Genomic DNA, 20908 nt, shown 5'->3' on the forward strand with positions numbered 1-20908 from the left:
CAACACGAGCTCCATAATGTCGGACAGCAATTATCTGAAGATGCTGGAGGAAGAGGCAGCGAGATAAAAACACACCGCCATGTGTCACAAGTTAGGGATTGAATCGGGCATTAATGCTAAACGACATTTAATTCATGTTACAACTATAGCGACATTAGACGGCGTTGCTCTCTGGCAACATTTTGTAGCGTTACAAACGCGTTGTCACGCGTTGTTTTCTCGAGCGATATTAGCTACTGTGTAACGTTTACCGTCACGTTGGCTGTTCGATTCACCGACATAAACGGCCAAATGTGTGCATTAGAAACGCAGTCACCTCCCCCCGGTGTCATTGACAAACACCGGGTAACATTAGTATAGCATCTGCGGGAACAGCTGAGCTAACGGTTGGCTGCAGCAGTGCAGTTGCTAGTCTGGTCCATGGCTGTCAAAAACCCGACCAAGCCCCTCATGACAGCTCTCAGCAAAACACTCCTGGTTATAACGTCGTATTCAGATATTAATATGGCTGATATAATGAATAGCAGACACGTGAGTTACCTTGACTGTAAAACGCCCCGAAGATAAAGTGGTTTGCGTTACCTGTCCCGTCCCGGTGAGGTCTCCCTTGGACGTGAATATCATATCAACCTTCTCCTCTTTCTCCTTCTTCTTCGTCTGATTGAGGTTTGGGGTTGACGGGGCCATCAAAGTCAGACGACGCCACCTAGTGTCTCGGAGTGGACCATCAATATCATGTTTTTATTCACCTATCAATTACTTTTCTTCTATTTTTCCATGTCTGTTAATAATCATTATAAGAAAACAAAACAACAACTTCAGCACAGCTTCTTTCTTATTGATATACATATTAAAGCAGTAGCATTAGGCTGCTAAACTGGACAATAAATATATATATAAATAAGCTATTTAAATGAGCAATCCAATTATTGCACATGTAGCTTACTTCTCATGAGGTTTATTAAAGAGCCTGTGAAAAAAAATGATGTCCTCTGTGGCTCAGCAGGGAACTTTGTCAAGGCAATAAGCTTGATGATGTTGCATTTTGGGAAATGTAGGATCCAGTGTTTTGAGTAAAAGTCAGGATGTGACCATTTCCCTTTTAATCTTGTGAGTCCTCCAACTTTATGAAATTGCAATACATAATTGCTGGAGTGCCACTTTGAAGTACTTTTGTAATATTGTTGCTTGTGTCATGAGAAGTCTCTTTTAGTTTCTCTTGTATGTCCTGATAACATTATATTTTCCTGTAATATCCTCTCAATAAATTAATTAAAGCCGGAAAATGGAATAAAATGGAATAAAATTCTAAAACTAAATAAACATAACTACAACACATGTTAGAAACACTCTATATCCAAATTTTAAACTGCTGTATTTTAAGGTATGCTTTATTTTTAGCCAGTTCCTTCTTCTTACTTTGGCCTATTTCTGATAATAATATGCAGATTAGTAAACAGTTATAAAATGGCAATTTTTAAGACAATCGAAGTGTCCATAACTTCATGCTTTATTGTTGTGTGTGGCCTGGATGTGTTACACTAAATAAACGTAGCTTTTTATCTTTCGTTTCATTTTCACGTTTAAACTTGAGACACAGAAAATCACCTCATTAGCTCTCGTGACAAGATGATTTCATTCATCTATTTATTCATTGTCAATATTATTTCCAATCACAGGATGTTGTGACTGAAAAAAAAACATCCTAACTTCAAATGGGATTCTTCAAAGCCAGTCACGAGTTTTTCTTTCGGGTTTTTTTTGTGGGGGGGGGGGGGGGGGGTCCGTCAGTCACCAACACAAAAACAAACCAAACATAATTTATGACATCAGGTCACACGCATTTCAATTCCTGGATGGCGGTCCAGAGTTAATCCCACTTCCACCCCGGATTTCCAAAAAAAGGGGGCTGACTGGCAAAAAGGACGACAACACCGGAATGAGGAAATTGTCGAGAGGCAAAGCCATGTGCAAAACAAAGTTGCTCATCGCTGATAACCATACCACCTGATGAGCCAGAGGGTCACTCCATTCAAGTCTCCCAGAGGTGGTCCGCGTCTCCGTCCCTTCTCTCCGAGACGTCCAGCAGACAGACAGCCACGAGCTCCGTGCCCTGCATCCAGTGATGTCTTTCCTCCTCATCACAGTGTTGTCCTCACTCATAGTGCGCGATGCTGCGGCGTGGGGCGCCAATGTCAAGTACGCGGTGAACTGCCCCGACCGGTGCAACGTGGAGCGGTGCGGCGGGACGCAGCGGTGCACACGGACGGTGCTGGATGACTGCGGCTGTTGCCAGGTCTGCGCAGCCGGTAGAGGAGAGCACTGTTACCGCACAGTGTCGGGGATGCACGGGGTGAAGTGCGGACCGGGATTGTTCTGCGAGTTCTACAAAGACGAGGACGATTATGGAGACGAATATGGCATTTGCAAAGGTATACATTCATATTCAACATTTGTGTATGTGCCCTACAGTGTGCTGTTTCTACCTGTGTGCTGCGTTTTGAATATGTGATGCCCCATTGCACCAAATGCAGATCCCAGCTTGTTATTTCAATCTATTTAAGGCTCATATTTATTGAATTATCACAATGGAAATTGCCATATAAGTAATGGTTTTACATGCACATTTGCAGACAAGTGCATCCTTGCTTGAAATACAAATTCGACATTTAACTTGATATTTAGCCCACAGAGGCTTGGGAGTTGAGACACTCAAACATGAATGCTTGTGCAACTATCCACTTGCAGTTTACCCATTTATCATAATCACTGATTTGGTTAATTATTTTGACTGTGAATATGAATCTTTGACACTATAGAATATGGCCCCGTATCAGATCCAGTCAGGAACACTAACCCTTCTGCATGACAAGGCAGATAAATCTATAGTCGTGTTTTCTTTCATTGCAGACTGTCTGTATGGAACCTATGGGATTGAGTGCCGCAAGACATGCAGCTGCAAAGGTGGCATATGTGACAGGGAGACTGGCGCTTGTCTCACGCTCAAATTCTTTGCCAAAATCGCCGGCAAACTCAAGACTGACCCTCAAGAAGGTAAAAAAAAGAAAAATGAAGATTGTTCATAATGTCATTTGTGAAATTGTCCACTTGCATGAATTGGAAGAGTAATGGATTCTCTCACTTGTATTTGCAGGGGGAGAGGTGGGCTCAGGAGGGGTCAGCACTGCCCAGAACACAGATCAACACACGGACAGATCCGCCGCTCCGAAGCGGCTCAACCCTCGCTGACAAGTGCTGACAAGACTGAATCTATTCAGTGTAAATGTAGCATTAACTTATAGATGAACTGAAAGATATATTTTATTTTGTTAAACAATGAGAAACTTTTTTACAGCATTTGGAAGTTTTGTTTTGTTCGTTTGGTCCTCGTCTGACTCAAGCATCTTTTCGAATGAAATACACAGGACTGTGTTATCCTCTTCAAATTCTCTATTTCTCTGTTCTTCTGTCTGCTTCTCAAGATTATCCCGGAGTCTGTTCCCATGAGCTGCAGTGTAGACCTCATTTAGTGTGCCTTCATACATTATTGTTGAGAAAAAGAAAAGTTAATGTCACAAGAAAAGGACTTTGCATTCATTTTCAAACTGGACACGGCAACATTCTTCATGGATTCATTGTAGTCCACTGAATATTTTGAAGTTTTCCATCATGATATCTTATTTGTACTGTATTTATGAAAAGCGGACATGGAAAATATCATGTATGTGACACCAGCCAATGTAAAGAATGCGCTCACAATTAAACCAAAGTTATCACGGACTCGTTTCATGTTGTTTCATTGACTAACAGTGGAAGCTGTTCAGTCAAAACGAGAAGCATATTTTGTTTATCTTGTTATATTAAGTTGCATGTTTCGTGTCTGTCTTTTAACATCTTGGGACCACGTTGGAATTAATGTTCTCACTTAAACATGTTGTAGATTGACCCATAAATAACTCAAATGTTTGCTGACTTTGAGTGAGAAGACTGAAGATGATCTTTGACATGTGCACTTTAGAACCAGCGTGCTTATAACACAGTATTTCTAGAAGAATTTGACATATCTACATGTTGCAGAGACACATTGCACTTTTGAAAAAATAATTTTCCCAGAAACTGAGGCAAACTAAATTCTGATTAGGAATTTCTGTGGGAAAAAAAGGAGGAGAAAACATTGATATTCTCGGGATGATATTAGAGGGATTTATTTATGAGGGGTTGAAAAGGCTTCTCTGAACAGCATATAAATGTCTGGATAGAAATATGTCTTCTGAGTAGAAGGAATTCTTATTTCCCATGACGATGTGAAGTGGTATCGTACGTCCAAACTCATGAGCAGAGATTGCTGAGAACGTATCAGGCATGCTTGACTCTTAATTCTTGGAACAATCTACTTACTCAACTTCCACAAATGGCCAAATATTCTTTGTTCCCATGCAAAAAAACATGTGTCAGTCATGGAAAAAATACTCTCACCACATATAGCATGAGAATAAATGAAGTGCAAAGACTGGATTTACTGGGTTTACTCGCTGTACAAAAGATCACAGACGCAAGATCACAGATCACAAACTTCTCAGCTCAGCTTTGCCTTTATAGCTGAACCGAAATATATCCACTGCAGACAAGACTTACATTTGTCAACATGGGAGGAAAAAGCATGTATACAAATGATTTAAATTTTGAGCCATTGTTTAATTAAGGTCTTTCTTGGGAAATGCACATTTTAACATTTCCTACCTGCAGGACAACATTCATGAAAGCCAATCAATCAATGCTACTTTACCAAATGAAATAATAACAAGTACTTGTGTGTGCATAAAGAATACATCCTTCACATAATATTTTAATATAATAAAGTCACAAATCCTTCAATAATCTATTGTCTTTGAAATACAGGACAAGTAGCTTTGTGTTAACTAGCAAATCATGTTGTGTACTTCAATGCACATGTTGATCACAGATTACTTTAATTATAAGAAATACATTATCTGAGTTTATAATGCATTTTATAAAGATACTCAACAAAGTTATATTGTGATCTACTGACCTTTAACATGAAATATGTACATAAATTGGTTTGTGATAAATGTTCATGTTAAGAATCATTGTCATTAAATATTCATCATCTTTGCAATTTTGACTTTCTAAAAGTTGAAACATAATTCCAGATAGATGCCTTTTCTCTCAAGTCCCCTTTAATATGCTGTATCGCCACAAAGAATTAAACTGCGACACATCAAAATCACGTCATTCAACGCTTTGTCAGAATTCGGTCCCAGCTAAAAATATCCTTATGAGCCTCACCTCTGACTCTTACAAGAAATGTTTTCCAGTATTCAGCTTGTTTATTTCCTGTGCTTCCTGACACCTGTGAAAATGTCCCTTCTTCCTGTTGTTGTTGTGTCTGCCCAGGACAGGAATTTAAAAGCAAGGTTTTTTTTCTTCTCCAAGAGACAGTCTTGAAAAAGCAACAAAAGGCTCCGTCCTCTTGTCCAGAAACCGAGGAGCACACTTCCACTCCACTTTGTTATTTTATCCGATTTATATTCAAATGAAAGCTCGACACTAAATCCCATCAACGAACAAGCTGCCCCTGAGTCAAATTCCAGATTTGAACGTACTTGATGAGTGTCAGTGACAAAGTGTTTTATAACTATGATCCTCAATGTGTTTTCAAATCATCTCTTCAGTAAACAAAGTGGGAAATGACAAGTTTTAAAGTTGGCCGGAAAACATACTTTTTTGCTTTTGAAAAAAAGCAAGTTGCAGCTTCTGCATCAAACTTTAAGTGAACAGGTCATTTCCTTCTCCTCATTTTGACTTGCAGTTTACCCAAAGCAGATCATTTTTGCGTATTAATATATATAGTAGTATTCAAAGGCGTATAAAGTTTTCTGAAACAGACATGAATTTACATGAATTTACTGTATCACCTCAATCCAAGGACAAGGTGACACACACACACACACACACACAGTGATGCAAACAGGTATGGGAGCAGTCTGTGTATGAGGAGGAGGAGTGTTCATAAGCGCTCAAATGTTGCTCTCGTTCCCCTGAGAACGGACAGGCCGAGGCCTCGCAACCAAACAAAGGAGCCTGGAAAACAACAGGAAAGCGTTGGTGAGAAATACCCTTTATCTGACTCCCTGAACACGTCACTGCCGCCTCTGCAGAAACAAAGGTGCGTGAATGGAGTAGTAAATAACACTGATTTACTGCAAATAGATGTTCTGGTATTTATAGTTTGGCCCCGCCTCAACAGGTTGTTTATTGTAGCTGTGTAGACTGACATGGCTCAACGGAGACAACGCGTAAACACTGTGAACAAGGAAATTAAGCGGTGAGATTGATTACATTGATGGCAGATATCTAAACTGAGGCTTATGAACAAGGAGCACTTTAACTCTCAGGCTGTCATGTCATTTAATTCAAAAATGTTTGGCGGTCAGATGAATCCTTTTTCCCCCACTCCTTTTTTAAAATAGTTCTCAGGAACAACAAGAGTCTGGAGCCTCGACCTCAGCGACCTGACAGTTCTGTCCCCTGGAGGGATTGTCTTGTTTCTTGTCAATGAGGAGGTTCATCCTCACACATCGGAATTAGCATATGTGGCCAGTCAAAAATGTAATCCGTAACTGTCAAATGTGATGTGTCTTTACCTGTTGAATGGCTGGAGCAAAATAGAAATCAGAGAAAACACGGAGCCAATAACTTTAAGACTGTGACACTGAGTGTACAATATCATGTCATGTGATCATATCCACACAAGGCAAATTACCATTTCTGACTATTGGGATGAAACTCTGTTGTGATGGGATGTTTTTAGAAAGTAGTTGCAAGCAGACATTAGTCAAAAGGTGTTATACGGGCTAATTACTGAATTATAAAACGTATAATTCTTTCACAAAACTGCGAAATTATACAGTGATTTAGAACAGATTAGGTTCTTGAAATGAGTGTACATATTTTTGAGTGCCTGTTTGGCTGTAACACATGGACCTCTGGTGGCTCCTTGATGGTATTGTATCATATAGTTATTTTGCATTTATTTTCCATCAGTTTGTCTTGATGCAGTGTTGTAATACGAGCTTTTACATTCGCTGTCTGTATTTGGGTTCAAGTCTCTGTCTATTTATAACGAGTCCAATAAAGATTTTACAGCACTGACCCAATGTTAATTGTAGGCTACTGCCATAGTGCCTTGCAACGTAATATAAATAACTTCCTCAAACAGAATACTAAAGATGTGAGTATTAATGTGTGTGTCGAGTTACAGTTTAAGATAAACAACTATAAATAGGCTTGTTTATATGTTCCCAATCCAAAAGTTTTAGAAGTAACCACTAGAGAGCAATGTTGCGTCAAGAAAAAGAAGGAGATGATCTTTGGGGCGCAGGAAAACGTACCGACTGAAGAAAAAAAATCGATTTGATCAACCTCGAATGGAAAATGAGACTATTGCAGTCGTACATAATGGACTTTATATCGGAACAAAATAAAATAACTGAGGACTGAGAATAAAGCATTGTTAGCATGCCGTAAGTAGAGGGTAAGTGATGTTTGCAGTTTACATAAGTCAATGTGAACTGGATTTTTAAATGAAATGCAGACAGAAGGAAGGAGGAAAGGCGGTGTTTGTGCAATGACCTTTCAAAACAACGTCTGTATTTTATGCTTTTAGAGAGTCGATAGTAGAAAGCTGACATCAGATAAGGATTGGGGTGACATGCAGCAAAGTTCCAGACTCAAAGAGGGTTAATGGTTGCCAGTGGCTCCTTAAACCCCTGCAGGCCACCAGGGTGACACTTCTATGTTTTTATTCACTATTTTGAGTTGTGCTGCTGATGGTCTTGCGACTAAAAGCTTTCCTGCAACAGCTGATTTGTCCACGTAGAGGAATCAGAAACTACAGTTTAAAACACAACACTGCTATCACCTAATTTAAGTTGACACTTTCTGTATTTACACATCCAGCAGATGTGGAGAAACATTTGTAAGTCATTGTAAGTCAAGTATGCACTCTCTTCTTTTAGCTCTTCTTTGCTCTCCACCATCTCCCGAGGGACACATCTGCCTCTTTAGTTGCTCAATGCTCCGTTATCTTCACCGGCTGGTCGATAACTTTGACTGTCTGCTGTTTTGATGTTGGGTTTTTAAAGCTTTTTCATTGGAAATAAATGTGCCTGCTGCATCCAAAAAGGATACCGATGAAAGCATGGAATTGCAGGCAGTAAAGCCAAAAACAATGAGCTGAAAGAAGCTTTAAAGCTCCGTCCGGGCGCTGCAGAGTCAGGTGATGACTGTCTAAGTACAGAGCGGTAATAGATACCACATGTTAATATCGCATTATTAGAAGTCCGAATCAAAGTGAATACGTTCCAGTAAAGGAGAAAGGAAATCTTCCCCAGAAGTCACCAGCTGTCCGAAACCTCTGACTGCAAGGCCATGAGAACAGCAGACCCATAGAGAGCATTTCAATTCCCAGAGGCTTCCTCTGTGAAGATTCATCCATTCTTATCTCATGAGTTATCTCCTATCGGATAAGGTCGCCCGGAGCATCTCATGGGAGTAAAAGCAGCTCCAGTTTGTTTACGGACGGCCACTTCTCACGTCACAAGGTCGCAGTGTTTCATGTTCAGCATTCCACGTCCTGCACATATAATAAAACACGCTGAAGGATGTCTGAGGACAGATGGCTCAGAGCCCACTGTTGTTTGTTCTTCACATTTAATTGAAGCTTTGTTTCAGCTAATGAGGCATTTCACAACTCCTGGAAAACGCATCTTCTGTGTGGAGATTAAAGTTTATTAGGAGGAACGAATATTACTTGTTTTCTCTCACTGTCGAATAAAAAATATCTTTGCATAGCTGCAAATAAAAACATAATTCAAAGATTTACTCTTTTTATGACATACCAATCAATGTTTTGTTTCCCTTTATGCGAATTCATGCTTGACTTTATAAAGTTCTGGATACTTCAGGCCACAAATCCCCATCAACTGTGACTAGGTGTGGCAAGTAAACGAGCCAAAAAGGTTGTGAACCACTGGTCTAGATGGCTAGAAAGATGGTGATATTGTTATTGCTGCGGCTGCAAATGTGCCACCAATGCCGGATGTACGACTCTGAGCACTGATTTCAGGTAGCTCCAGAGTAGCGGTGAAACATGCGAAACAAAAGTGGAGAAAGGTCATCGTGCACCTTGAGATAAGGCGCCAGATAACCTTCTGAAGGGAGAAAAGCATCAGTATTTAGCTTCGGGCAGATTCATGTACTGCTGCTGCCACTTTGATCAATCATTTGACAAACGCTGATAGAAGGTCCAAGTGTAATGTTGACCTCACTCCTGCCTGTAGATCAAACAGATCAATAGATAATGTGTTGAGCCTGACCCAACCACCCCGATAACCCAACCAGGGTGGAATCACACCACAATACACACACAACACCCATTTACAATCTCATGTGTTTGAGAGTCTGTAAATAAACTAAATCTCATCCTGGCGATTTGATTTTGAGGAAGTAATTATTGTTGGCACATCAGCCACCTCCTACAAAGAGTTGAATTCCCCTCTCTTATTCGTAATGCGTACATTTTCCAGGACCAGGTGCTTGTGGGCGACACATTGAGGTTGTGTGAGGCTTCTGCCATTCATGTTTCAGTATGTTAGAGATCGGAAAATATTCAAATTTTGAATACATTTTTTTGCTTTGTATTTGTTTTTATATATGTCTTCGCTAAAACCCCCTTCCTCTGTTCTGTATCATATGAATTGAAGTCCCATCCAAACTTTTCATTTTTTATACAGTTCTTTCTTTCCTGCACCTTTTCTGAGGTATATAATTACACATAAAAAAACTATTTTTCATTTTTACAGCTTTCATGACAACCACGCGCTGAAATCTAAACGAGGGTAACATTTTTTCATTTCATTTGCCTGCTCTCTCGTCATAAATCAACAGTCTCAGTCCGGTGATTACGCAGGTTGTGAGGAGTCGGTCAGGAGCCTAATGATTGCATGATTGAACTCTGGAATGTATTACACATGTCAGAATGTAAAAGTAACTGTGAATTCCTCACATCCATGACTACAGTGTAAAAGATTTGATATTGTCTCCATTTATTAAAGATGTTGTTTTTGTACATCGCACACAAAATGAAAAATGCTCTTCTTCAGAAGGAACCACTGCAGGACTATAGAATAGGAAGACATTTTAGACCACTCCCACGTAAACAAGATGCACTTTCCACTGGTGTGTGTACAGCTGGGCTTGCACCAAAGTGTCATTAAATAAATGTTTGTCGAGCTGCAAGCACGCAGTCATTTGTATACGACATCTTGAAGACGCCTTAAAACTGGGGCAGCTTTCTGTGTTTGTACGTGAGATTACTCACAGATGATGATGATTTATATTCCACAATATGAACTGGAGGAAACTTTTGGGAATTTCTTGGCTGTTGACATTTTGAGAAGAGTGGAACACAATGTGAGAGTTTTAAAAACTAGCCAGTCGCTTGTGTGCAATCTGAAATACAGGAGAAATTCAGCCGCACTGCTCAGTCAGAGAGCTCTCTACTTGAGACTTCCTAGAACATGCTCACACACACACACACACACGCACACACACACACACACACACACACACACACACACACACACACACACACACACACACACACACTTCCCCCTCCCACTCTCCTCCCTCCTCCTCTAACCAACATACACAGTGTTCTCAGACTGAGTGTGAGTGTCTCACCAGCCAGGATGACTGGAGGAGTTGGGTCTGCATAGGCTGCAGTGTTAGGAGAGAGTGTGTGCGTGTGTGTGTGTGTGTGTGTGTGTGTGTGCGTGCGTGTGTGTGTTTGTGTGTGAGTGAGTGCACGTGTTAGTGTGCATGTGTCTGGGAGGGACTCCTGCTGTAACGCTGCCCCGTGTGTGACTGTGCTGACCGCGAAAGCCATCCTGCTCTCAGCGGAGACTTTTCTCAGCATGCAGATGGTGTGAGCAGTCAGGGGAAAAGTTTCTAACGGCTCGTCTGAGCCTCAGCTTACTCAATCCACTCTGCATACACTGAGTTGGTTTAGTGTGCTGGTGGTGGTGGTGGGGGAGCAGCAGCAGAAGCAGCAGTTGAGCAACTTCTCGCTCGCGTCTTAGCAGGATCTATGTTGACTGATTACCTGACACTGGATTGGATACCACAGGTGTGCATCACCACACGTCAGAGCTGAGGGATTCAACAAGGCAGTGTGTTTGAAAGGTGAGTCTGCTCTTTGAGTTCCACAGTATGCTTTTTGCCTCTGAGCTGTGATGTGGCAATGTCCCCATCGCTCTTGACATCTCTACTCACTTTGGCACGGAAGAGGAGTGTGAAGATGCAGTCGGCAAGTCGTCTGACTCGCTGGTCCAAATCTTAGAGGGGTTGATTGACACTTTAAGTGATGTCATTCGTATTCCAAGCAGGTACAACTGGAGCATGAACTTCATGTCAAATTGCAGAAGTAACACCACATTCTCAAGCATATAGCAGTGTTTTGTAGTTGCGATGACGTTTGCTATGACACTATGGTACGAGATACGTCTGGGCTTTTGATGACATGCATACTTCCAAACATTTCGAATGGATTTGATCACTAATGGTTCGTTTGATGTGATTTATCTCCACTGTGTGGTCACACAACTCCTCCAGCTGTGTCGTAACTGTCCTGAGATTGGAGTAGAGCTGCACCAGAGGAAACACGTTATTTATAGATGTGTCACACCTGGGTGGGCCTGCTGGGGATCTGAGAGACATCGAGAGAAAAAAATACTCATTGCTGCCATCTTCATCTAAATTATATTAGTTTCACTGTTAGCCTGAAGCAGCATAACTGAAACACCGACTTACTATAAGTCACCACAGCAATAACTGTTGGACAGCTGGATAGCATCAATTTTTTTCTACTTTTCAGGGTAGCGTTTAGTCATGTAATTAAAATTCAGTACAATACATTGTGCTGCTGCTCTGTTACACGAGCATTTTGTAACTCTAATACAAGACAATAAAAAGGATGGAAACGAAAAGGTGGTTGATAAAATGTCAGGGAGGACAGAAAAGACATCTCTGCAACTTGTTCCCCCCACCTGCCGTGTTAATGGAATGGGACGATGTGAAAGCAAACAAGGCATGAGCTGAGGTAGAAGCGGGGAAGATATGATGACCCCAGAGTGCCAGGAATGTCTGCAGTGCTGCTGGAAAGACCAGGGATCAGGTTCCCCGTGTCAGCTGCTGCACTCCACCTTTTCCGCGGTCTAACTCTGTGATATCTGCTTATTGAGAAGGGGAGGAAGGGATGGAGATGAGGAGGACTGAAACTGCAGCAGAACTGGAGTTGAGATGAAATCAGTCTTTTCATTTCACTTTCCGCCGGAGTGAATTAGCGTGAAAATGTGTAACTACTCCTTTAACATCTGCTAGTTCACAAAGAGAATCCATAGTAAGGTCACATTTATGAAGGTTAAAATGCAGAGTCAGCTTTCCCCAAACTGTAATAACAGCAACAACCACCTCTGGGGAAAATGACGATGATCACTGAGTGATTTTCAGTTCGCCCTCTCACTTCGTGACCGGAGCATCTTGTATCTTGTTTTGTCCGGAAGATACGCCCCTGTATTCACCTTACTGCACGACAAAAGGGCAGCCACATCAGTGGTATGGTTCACTCAGTTGTAGCAGTGTGTCAAACACATGTAGAGTGAGTCAGCGGCCGACGCGAAGGCTTCTGTCCCGTTTCTCCACAGGGCCGCTGCTCAGTTTACCAGACATACGGTGACACATGGCGCGGAGGAAAATGGAGAGGGGGGGGCGGCGATGCTAGTGATGGGGTAGCGAGCGTATCATACCAAAAGGGTTTCATTGTAGACTATGAAGGGGAGGGGGGGGGCACATATGGCGTCTAAATCTGTGTGGAGACAAAATAGACACTGACTCATCACGTTGATTCACACAGGAAAGCCAGGGAGTTTACTTGGTGTTTCAGCAGCGGGAGGGAAAAGGAGAATTTATCTCTGGAAACCAATCCTTCTGTGTTTGTGATACATTACATCGCCCACCTTCCCCACCCATCTGCTCTTCCTGCTTTCATCCGTCCACCTTTATCTTTGTGACTCACAGAGGGTTGTGCGGGTTGGAGACCGATGGTGGACTACCGCATGATGAAGGATAGCTTCTCAGATCCTGACCCCACTTCAACCCCCTTCGGCATCGTAAATCATAACAGACCTGACTTGTGCGTGTGTTGGACGGATCAATGGATAATTTGTTTTTTTCATGTGTGTGTGACTACTTCCATCTGTGAGCACTCAGAAGCCCTTCCTCTTTCACATCCTATCCAACGACTAGCACACCAACAGCACGGAAAGAAGCATGCCCTCCTCTCACCTCACTGGCTATTCAGCAGGAGTCTAACAGAAGCAGACTGCTCTCGAGGTAGCAGCTTTGCTAGCGGAGGGTTATATTTGTCTTTAACACATGTGGGTCATTGAGGCCTTAATGTGCAGACTTTAAGGGGCAATGTTGCTTAGGGTTATTAAAAGGGTTGACATCAGTGGCTGGCAAATAGAAGTTCATGTTTCCTCTGTTGCATTTTTTTTAGATGCATGCACAAACAAATGAGAATCCCTCTCTCTATGAATTGAACACGAACTTTGTCAAATTTGATCTGAATTAGCCTCGGAGAGATGGTCGCTAATGAGACCATCATTATCAGACTTGATGGGAATAACCGCTAGCACTGTTTTGACCCTCCATCTTGACTTTTTTTGCTCAATGCATCATTGACCTTTGCATCATCCAAGAAAGGTTGGCACAGGCTTTAATGGCGAACACAAATTGTACATTACTTTGAGTTTTTCATCCATCAACACGTTTTGGAAAAATGTGATTTATTAAAAATCATCAGCAACAGTTTGCTAAACCGCTCTTCCCCGAAGAGCTGTTGTCCAATCAGGATTTAGCTTAACTGTAAATCACTGCCTGTCAAGTTTTGGATTCCTCCATGTTGAAGAGGTGTGCATGGGGCTGTATCGTAAGAAGGTTATACGTTAGCTAGCAAGTTATCATGTCAGCCGATGAATCAACTCTCTGAAAGGACGCATTGCTCCAAAGATTACTTCAAATGTGCACGATGTCTGTAAAATTCACTGAGCACATTCATGTTTACCATTTCGGCCTGTGATGGTTTTAGAGCAACCACAGGATGGGAATCTAAGTCGGCTGAGTGCAGTTTTCTCTGGACAGAGCGCTCCGTTGCGGCTCTTTGTGACCGGCCACTTCCTGTGGTCCCAGAAGATTTCCTGCCACTGTCCCTACCCGACACCAAATTTTGTTTTTGCAGTTTGGGCAACAGTCTGTAAAGTCCCAACTATGAGAATTGAACGCTCTTCTTTATGCAGGCGAAACTATACGATTTGGGTAACTCTGTTGTATTTTTACTCCCCCCAAAAATATCTTCCCTGGCACAACTTTAATTTCCCAAAGGATGAGCCAGACTCAATATCCTTTCCTCCAAAGCAGCTCAACTCAAACAAAGACGTGTCAAACAGCAGTTCAGGCATTCTGTGTGCGGAAAGCTTCAGTACTTTCCCACATGGGGAACAAACACAAACCTCCTGATGCTGTGAGACAAGTCATGTATGGACAAGGAGGTCTGCATTTTACAATGTCGTCAAACTTCTCTTCTTGTTCAGATCTCTATCCTTATTTCCTCTGTGTACGGGTATAATGTTACTCGTGATGCAGCCAACATATGGCGCTTCTGGCGTCAATTACACATGAGAAAAAAGACTTCACTGATGTGTAAAGGTTGCTATCGCTGCATGCTGAATTATCCCGAACAGTTTATCATGCCACACCACCCGACAAAACCCTTTTTTATCATGCATAGGTTCATCATCACAAGTATCAGTTTACCTCAAATGGCTGTGTCGCCGGAAACAATCTAAAAATAATTTATCGTGCAAGTGCCTTCTTGGCTGTTCTGAGAACAGCTTTCGTCACTAAAGACACGTCCAGTAGCTGTATTTTATGGGTGCACTGACAGATGCATATTTTCAAAGCAGCAAGATCCCGGGACGGCCTGGCTCAGCATCCATTTTATTGATGGACACAGACTGACAGAGAATACTAATACATGTGCCAAAATGGAAACAAAAACATCTGCACCCCTCATAGAAAAGTCACACCATCCATTTTTTTCCTTTACTATTTTACTCTTTTTTATTCCATCGCCACAAAGCCGCAATTACAGTGCATGCACGCCACAAACCCTTAGGGGGCTGATTCGTGACTATCTTCGTGTTGTCCTTTCGAGTGTGTGTGTGGTGTGTGTAAGTGCGTATGTGTGTGTGTGTGGCTGTCTGTGCTGTATACTGAGCCGTTGTTTTTTGTTGTTTTTTGTCGTGAAGGTCAGGGTGTCTCTTCTCACCGACGGCTCTTAGTATGGTCAAAGTTCTCAGACGTGCGGTGAGAAAATTCTGGGATATTCTTGAACTGAAGAGACATAATCAAGTATTACGAGACAAGAGCAGATGGTAACGTAGAGCGTTTATTGCCGCTTTGGAAATTAAACGGCCCATCGTGCTGCCACGGTCATTTTTGTAGAGATCAGACTTGATGTCCTCACCAAACTTAAAGAAGAAAATTGGGCTCCATGTCAATCTCGAACTGTGTTTACTTCATCCCAACATTAGTTCTCTAACAATTTTGAATACACTTCTTGCTTAGTTAGTAGTTTAACATACATGTATGGATATTTTTTAACAAGCATCTTGAGGCATCTGTTTTTAAACAGATTCCACTAGAAATCTTTCATGTGTCTTGTAAAGTTATATTTCTTTGTTTTAAGTGTTCCCTTTTCAACCTCGTTGTTATGATGAGGAAATGTTATTTTGGAGACTGAGGCGCAGGGGACAGCTCACACTACTAGCCGCGCACATAGAGTGCACACACCTGCACACACAGGTGCTTTACAGGGACACAGACTACACCTCTGGGAGGCTGTTTTCAATGTGCTGAATGGACAAAAACAGTCTAGTAGTGATGTGTTCTTGCAGAGACGTTGCAGTTGCATCATCAATGTGCTTACAACCATATCTGGCATCTTCAGGAGGTTCACTGGAGAATTGTCTGCAAAAAAGAATGGCATCACATAAAATCCAGGTTTGAAAAATAGACCAGCTACCACGACTTTAGCCCTGGTTGGGTTGTTCCTCACACTAATCAGGTACATTCATCTCTAGACAAAATCGATTTGCTTTACTAACTAGCTCACTGGGGGTGGGGGCAGTTAATAAAACACTTCTTTTTCTTTTCTTGTTTTTGGCAAAAAGTAAACATCCAGAGTGCCTCTTGCATCGCTCAACTCACCCTCCTCTATTTACATTAAATGTTTCAGTCCTGTTCCCAAACCAGCTGCGAACGGTGTTTTACCGTGAAGTTGGAGCATTTTCTCTCAGCTTTGGGGTTAAAAAAAGGAAAGAAAGACAGGAGAAAAGTAATTGCGACAGTCTGTCACCCACTTATTTTTAGATAGAAAAGTGGGTGTAGTTTGTGTGTGGGGGGAATTAACCTGTTGACTTCATCCACAATGTTTACATTTTGCTCTTCTTTTTGCCGACATTTAATTAATGCAGGCAAACTTTTAGCAAGATTTTCATACCAAATCAGTTGTCCTTGTCCCTGTCTGGTGCCAGGCCCAAGTACAGGTGCAGCTTTATGTAGCAGTCCTGTATCCCCATCCCCATCCCCCTACGAATGGACCAGACATACTCCCAACTGAAGAAGAGGTGAGCAGCATTGTGCTGAAAGTTGGTAGGAACATTTTTGTAATTGTGTTATTCCAAATGGGATTATATTATAATAGCACATTTCTTATAGAGGGTGTCAGTCTTCAAAAGCATCAAACATTGTACTTCACTGTTTGCAGAATGTTGCTTGCATGCCTGCACAGTGTTATATTTTCACAGCTCACCGTCACTAAATTGGCCCGCAAGAGAGTCACAAGCCTGCAAAGGTATAAAGTCATTTAAAGTTTGAATGAGTCGACGGTGGAGGTGTGGACCAAAATGGGGGAGACCGATCCACACCACTTGCTTGCCTAAAAGACCAGTAGTGAAATAAAAAAGTCTGATATGTCTTCTCCTGTTTGTCATCTTCCAGTGCCGCTTTGAAAGCAGTTGCTTATTCCACCACAGTTCATTTTCATATCGTTCATAAAACATATGATTCATTCCAGATTCATTGCTTCATGGCTGTTGTTAACACATCATTTCCCTATGATTCTGTTTCATGATATTTCTGTTGAACTCACAGTGGGAACATAATATTTATAATGAGTAACTTTCTAAAGGTCACAATTCATCATGCCGTTCCTGCGTGGGCTAAGAAACACTAACTTTTCTGCTAATCTTTTTCTACTTGTCTGTTGATTTATAGATTTATAGATGATTGTGCTTCCTGTCCCTGTGTGGCAATCTATCACCACTGGACTAGACCACAGTGTAATGTACATTTTAAATGGTGTTTCTACTCTTATAGCTCCAAGTTATTCACATTAAGAAACCCCTGCGGTTATTTACCGTTTCACTTTGTAGCAGCACAGGCCAGTCCTAGCAGTGCTGTTTACTAGGCCCTGTGCTGGAGGCAGGCATTGTAAAGGGGCCGCGGCACCAGATTGGCAGCACGGCAGGTGACTCCATCAACGGATGGTGTATCAATCCTAGACTGTGATTCATGCTGTGTGTGTGTGTGTGTGCGTGTTAAGGCTAAGAGAATCACATGTGTAAGAGGCAGAAGGGATACAGAGGTTATTCCCTCTAATATAAGTGTTAACTGCCCACGAAGTGAAGAATTTTCCGTAGCTCAGATGATAACTTTCACCGCTGTTGTAATGAAAGCACTGCACACTATTTCCCCTCGTAGATCCAGCATTAAAGTGCCGCAAAGATGATGTAGAGAAGGACAAAACACTATTAGGTTAATTCCTCCATAATGCAAAACAAGTGAAAAGCTGCTATTTTTCTTCAAGCAGAGTGGTGAGCGTGTCTGTGCATGCACATGCGTGCAGGACCTGCTTACTTGGACAGTGTGCATGGGACCAGAGACAGTTTTGAAATCGCAACAGCAGCCCTGCTGCACTTGCCCCACTGCAGCCTGGAACACTGCTGGGCTGCATCTGGTCCTCATCTGGACCTGTGGGCTGTTTGGACTTCCACCAAGGCAAGCTCAGCCAGAGCCACTGACAACATGGCAATGCTTAACGCTGACAGTGGCAGTCCAGTGGTAGCGTGTGTCACTTAATGACGCAGCGATTTAAACAATCTATTATGTGTGTGGAAACAATACGTGTGGTGATTTAGCACATGCACGGTGTTTAGTACATTCTGAGTGCACTCATGTTTGTACTGTATGCATATGTGTGAAGGTTTTATGTACAGCCAAGGATATTTGTTTATGAGTATGTAACCGTATAGTAACCCCTGTTGACGTGCCTTTGAGCAAGACAACGGATTAATACCAGGAGTACTGTTCTTTAGGTGACCACTCTGTTGTAGAAAGGGGAATGCAAAGGGGACGTCCATTTTCAAGTCTTTTTTTAACCTCTATTTACAGCCTACTGCACAGTAAACACTGTTCATACTGCAATCATGGATATATTATAGCCATCTTGCGCTGTGGGTTTGACTTTGACAACTCGTATTGTCTTATACCAACAGTCGACACAGCGACAGCAGTCTTTTGATAACTTGGTGCTTTCAGCTACACGCTAACGCCAGCGTGCTAATATGCTCATTTTGACAATGTTAGCAAGCTTATGCAAAGCAAGCTTAATATCTATCTGGTTCACCATCTTAGTTTAATGTTTTAGCGTGTTCATATTTGCTATTGATAGCACTAAACCCAAAGTATCTCAAAAAGAGATTCATACTGGCTTTCATACAAGGACAAATTCCTTGTATGTCACATACATTGGCAATGAACGGTTCTGATTCTGAAGAGCACATTAGGTCCCCTTTAACAAATTCATTTTAGTTGCTTAAACATAACTATACATACTTACCATATACAGTGTGACTCCAGATCAGATTTCATCACTTGAATATCAAATATCTGTCATATTAAAACGACAAAAACAGTGAAAAAGATCAAAGGGTTCAAAGAGACTGAGAGACAAAATGCTACACAGAGATGAGAAAGACTTGAGGCCAACATGTGTAGGTGGGTGACACAAGATAAAAGAGATTAGAAATTTACTCTATGGTCTTGTTATCTGGTTTATGAATTCCTCCTCCCACACCTCCCCTTCTGTTCTTGTCTGCTTGCACTCAACACTCAAGTTTCACAACGCCCCATGATCATGTCTGTAAAGAAAGCATTTACGAATTCTGCAGCATCTGTTTGTAACATGTTGTATTTGTTTATCTTATGTTCATATGTTGCCTATACTTGGAACTTAAAACTTCTGCAAACCTAAACTGATTTCTTTGGCTTTTTTTTATTGAATTATTTTTTTTACAGATTAGAGTCGCTGCAATGGACGACCAGTGCGTGTCCCCCGGCAGTCCCCAGCGCAGTGGAGGTCAGGCCAGCACAGAGACCCAGAGGCAGGGACGGCCGAGTGTCATCAGGTGTGGATGGCTCAGGAAGCAAGGGGGTTTTGTCAAGACATGGCACAGTCGCTGGTTTGTTCTGCGAGGGGACCAGCTCCACTATTACAAAGACGAGGAGGAGACCAAGGTCCTGGTAAGGCTGCAAACACTGAAAGACTGAACTCAACTGCTTTTGAAATTATGCCATCACATACATCAAAGTTCACTAATAATAATTTATTCATATTAATTGTGCATTTTCAAATACCAGAAGTAAGTAAATGGAATTACACAAAAACAACCATTGAGTTTGGGCTGCTATACAACTATGTACTGTCTAAACAAATGAAATTAATCTCGTCTGAGCTGATCAAGCTGGCAAATTGATGTGGTTCCAGCAGTCTTATCCAGTCAACTCACTTGTTAGCTTATAAAACAGGATGAACGTGCAGACATTCACCATGAGCAGCTGATCAGATCAGGACGGTGCATGCTGCAGGGGATAATACTTGGGAGTCTTTTGGCTCCCATGCACTGTGTCGGCTGCTGCACCTGTTCCTAGTCAGGCTATTTGATTTTGAACAAGATAAGCATGCTTGATTATTGCCACACGGAGACACAAGAGAGAAAGAGCAACATCTGGACACAAAGCCCTTTGCCCAGTCCAGGAGATGGACAGATGTTAATTAGCCTGGCATTCATTGAAGGTTAGGAAGTCCGATAATTGGGGCAAAATTCAAACTTTTATTTTATTAGAACTATTGATTCCTCTGGACATGTCCAGACATCAGTTTGAAACATAGAAAAAATGTTGCTATGGAATATGTTGAAGTTTGTAAACCAAAAATATATTTAAAAAATTCACAGAGGGGTTCACAGAGCAGATGCATCTCACAGCCAAATGAGAAGAAGACAAGATCCAACTCTGATCAAATGAGTCGGGTTCCTTCGACTGTGTGACTGTAAGTCAAAGTAACCTCTTGTGAGCTTGTTGTCACTGAAGTCAGCACACAAAGCTAGCCTGAAAGAAGAAGAGGAGACAATGAGTGATGCAGACAACAAGGCCGTCTCTAACGTTACTGTAGCCGGGCAGCCTCTCTCACTGAGCATGTGCAGACCGAACAAAGAGGCAGACAGACAGACTTTTCATTCTCTGTACAAAGAAAAATCACAGACATGTGGAAGAGAAGGGATAAATGAGTCTTTTTTATTTTTTTTAACAAACTGTCAAAGTTGAACTTACAACTGGGACTCAGTGAAATTAGAATGTGTTGTCA

At 41.8% G+C, this 20908-nt stretch overlaps 2 protein-coding genes across 2 annotated transcripts in view; both read left to right on the top strand.

The window, feature by feature from the left end:
* Positions 1-2006: 2006 nt before the first annotated feature.
* esm1 (endothelial cell-specific molecule 1) lies at positions 2007-3773 on the top strand. Its single transcript, XM_079289993.1, has 3 exons — positions 2007-2432; positions 2911-3054; positions 3155-3773. Exons 1-3 carry the CDS (start codon positions 2126-2128, stop codon positions 3247-3249), a joined length of 546 nt encoding a protein of 181 aa, XP_079146119.1. The 5' UTR covers positions 2007-2125; the 3' UTR covers positions 3250-3773.
* A 7099-nt stretch (positions 3774-10872) lies between these two features.
* The window catches only part of arhgap24 (Rho GTPase activating protein 24), a 54142-nt gene continuing 44106 nt past the window's right edge, over positions 10873-20908 (top strand). The window contains exons 1-2 of the mRNA XM_079289889.1: positions 10873-11265; positions 19561-19785. Coding sequence (XP_079146015.1) covers positions 19576-19785 — 210 coding nt within the window. The 5' untranslated portion in view covers positions 10873-11265; positions 19561-19575. The remainder of the gene's footprint in view (positions 11266-19560; positions 19786-20908) is intronic.

The sequence above is a fragment of the Melanostigma gelatinosum genome (genome assembly GCF_949748355.1).
Source record: "Melanostigma gelatinosum genome assembly, chromosome: 18".
NCBI lineage: Eukaryota > Metazoa > Chordata > Actinopteri > Perciformes > Zoarcidae > Melanostigma > Melanostigma gelatinosum.

Excerpts from the sequence above, each read along its gene's own strand:
- esm1 (XM_079289993.1), top strand. The coding sequence starts at position 2,126 with ATGTCTTTCCTCCTCATCACAGTGTTGTCCTCACTCATAGTGCGCGAT. Across the intron at positions 2,433-2,910 it reads CGAATATGGCATTTGCAAAG|ACTGTCTGTATGGAACCTAT; the intron begins GTATACATTCAT and ends CTTTCATTGCAG. Across the intron at positions 3,055-3,154 it reads CAAGACTGACCCTCAAGAAG|GGGGAGAGGTGGGCTCAGGA; the intron begins GTAAAAAAAAGA and ends TTGTATTTGCAG.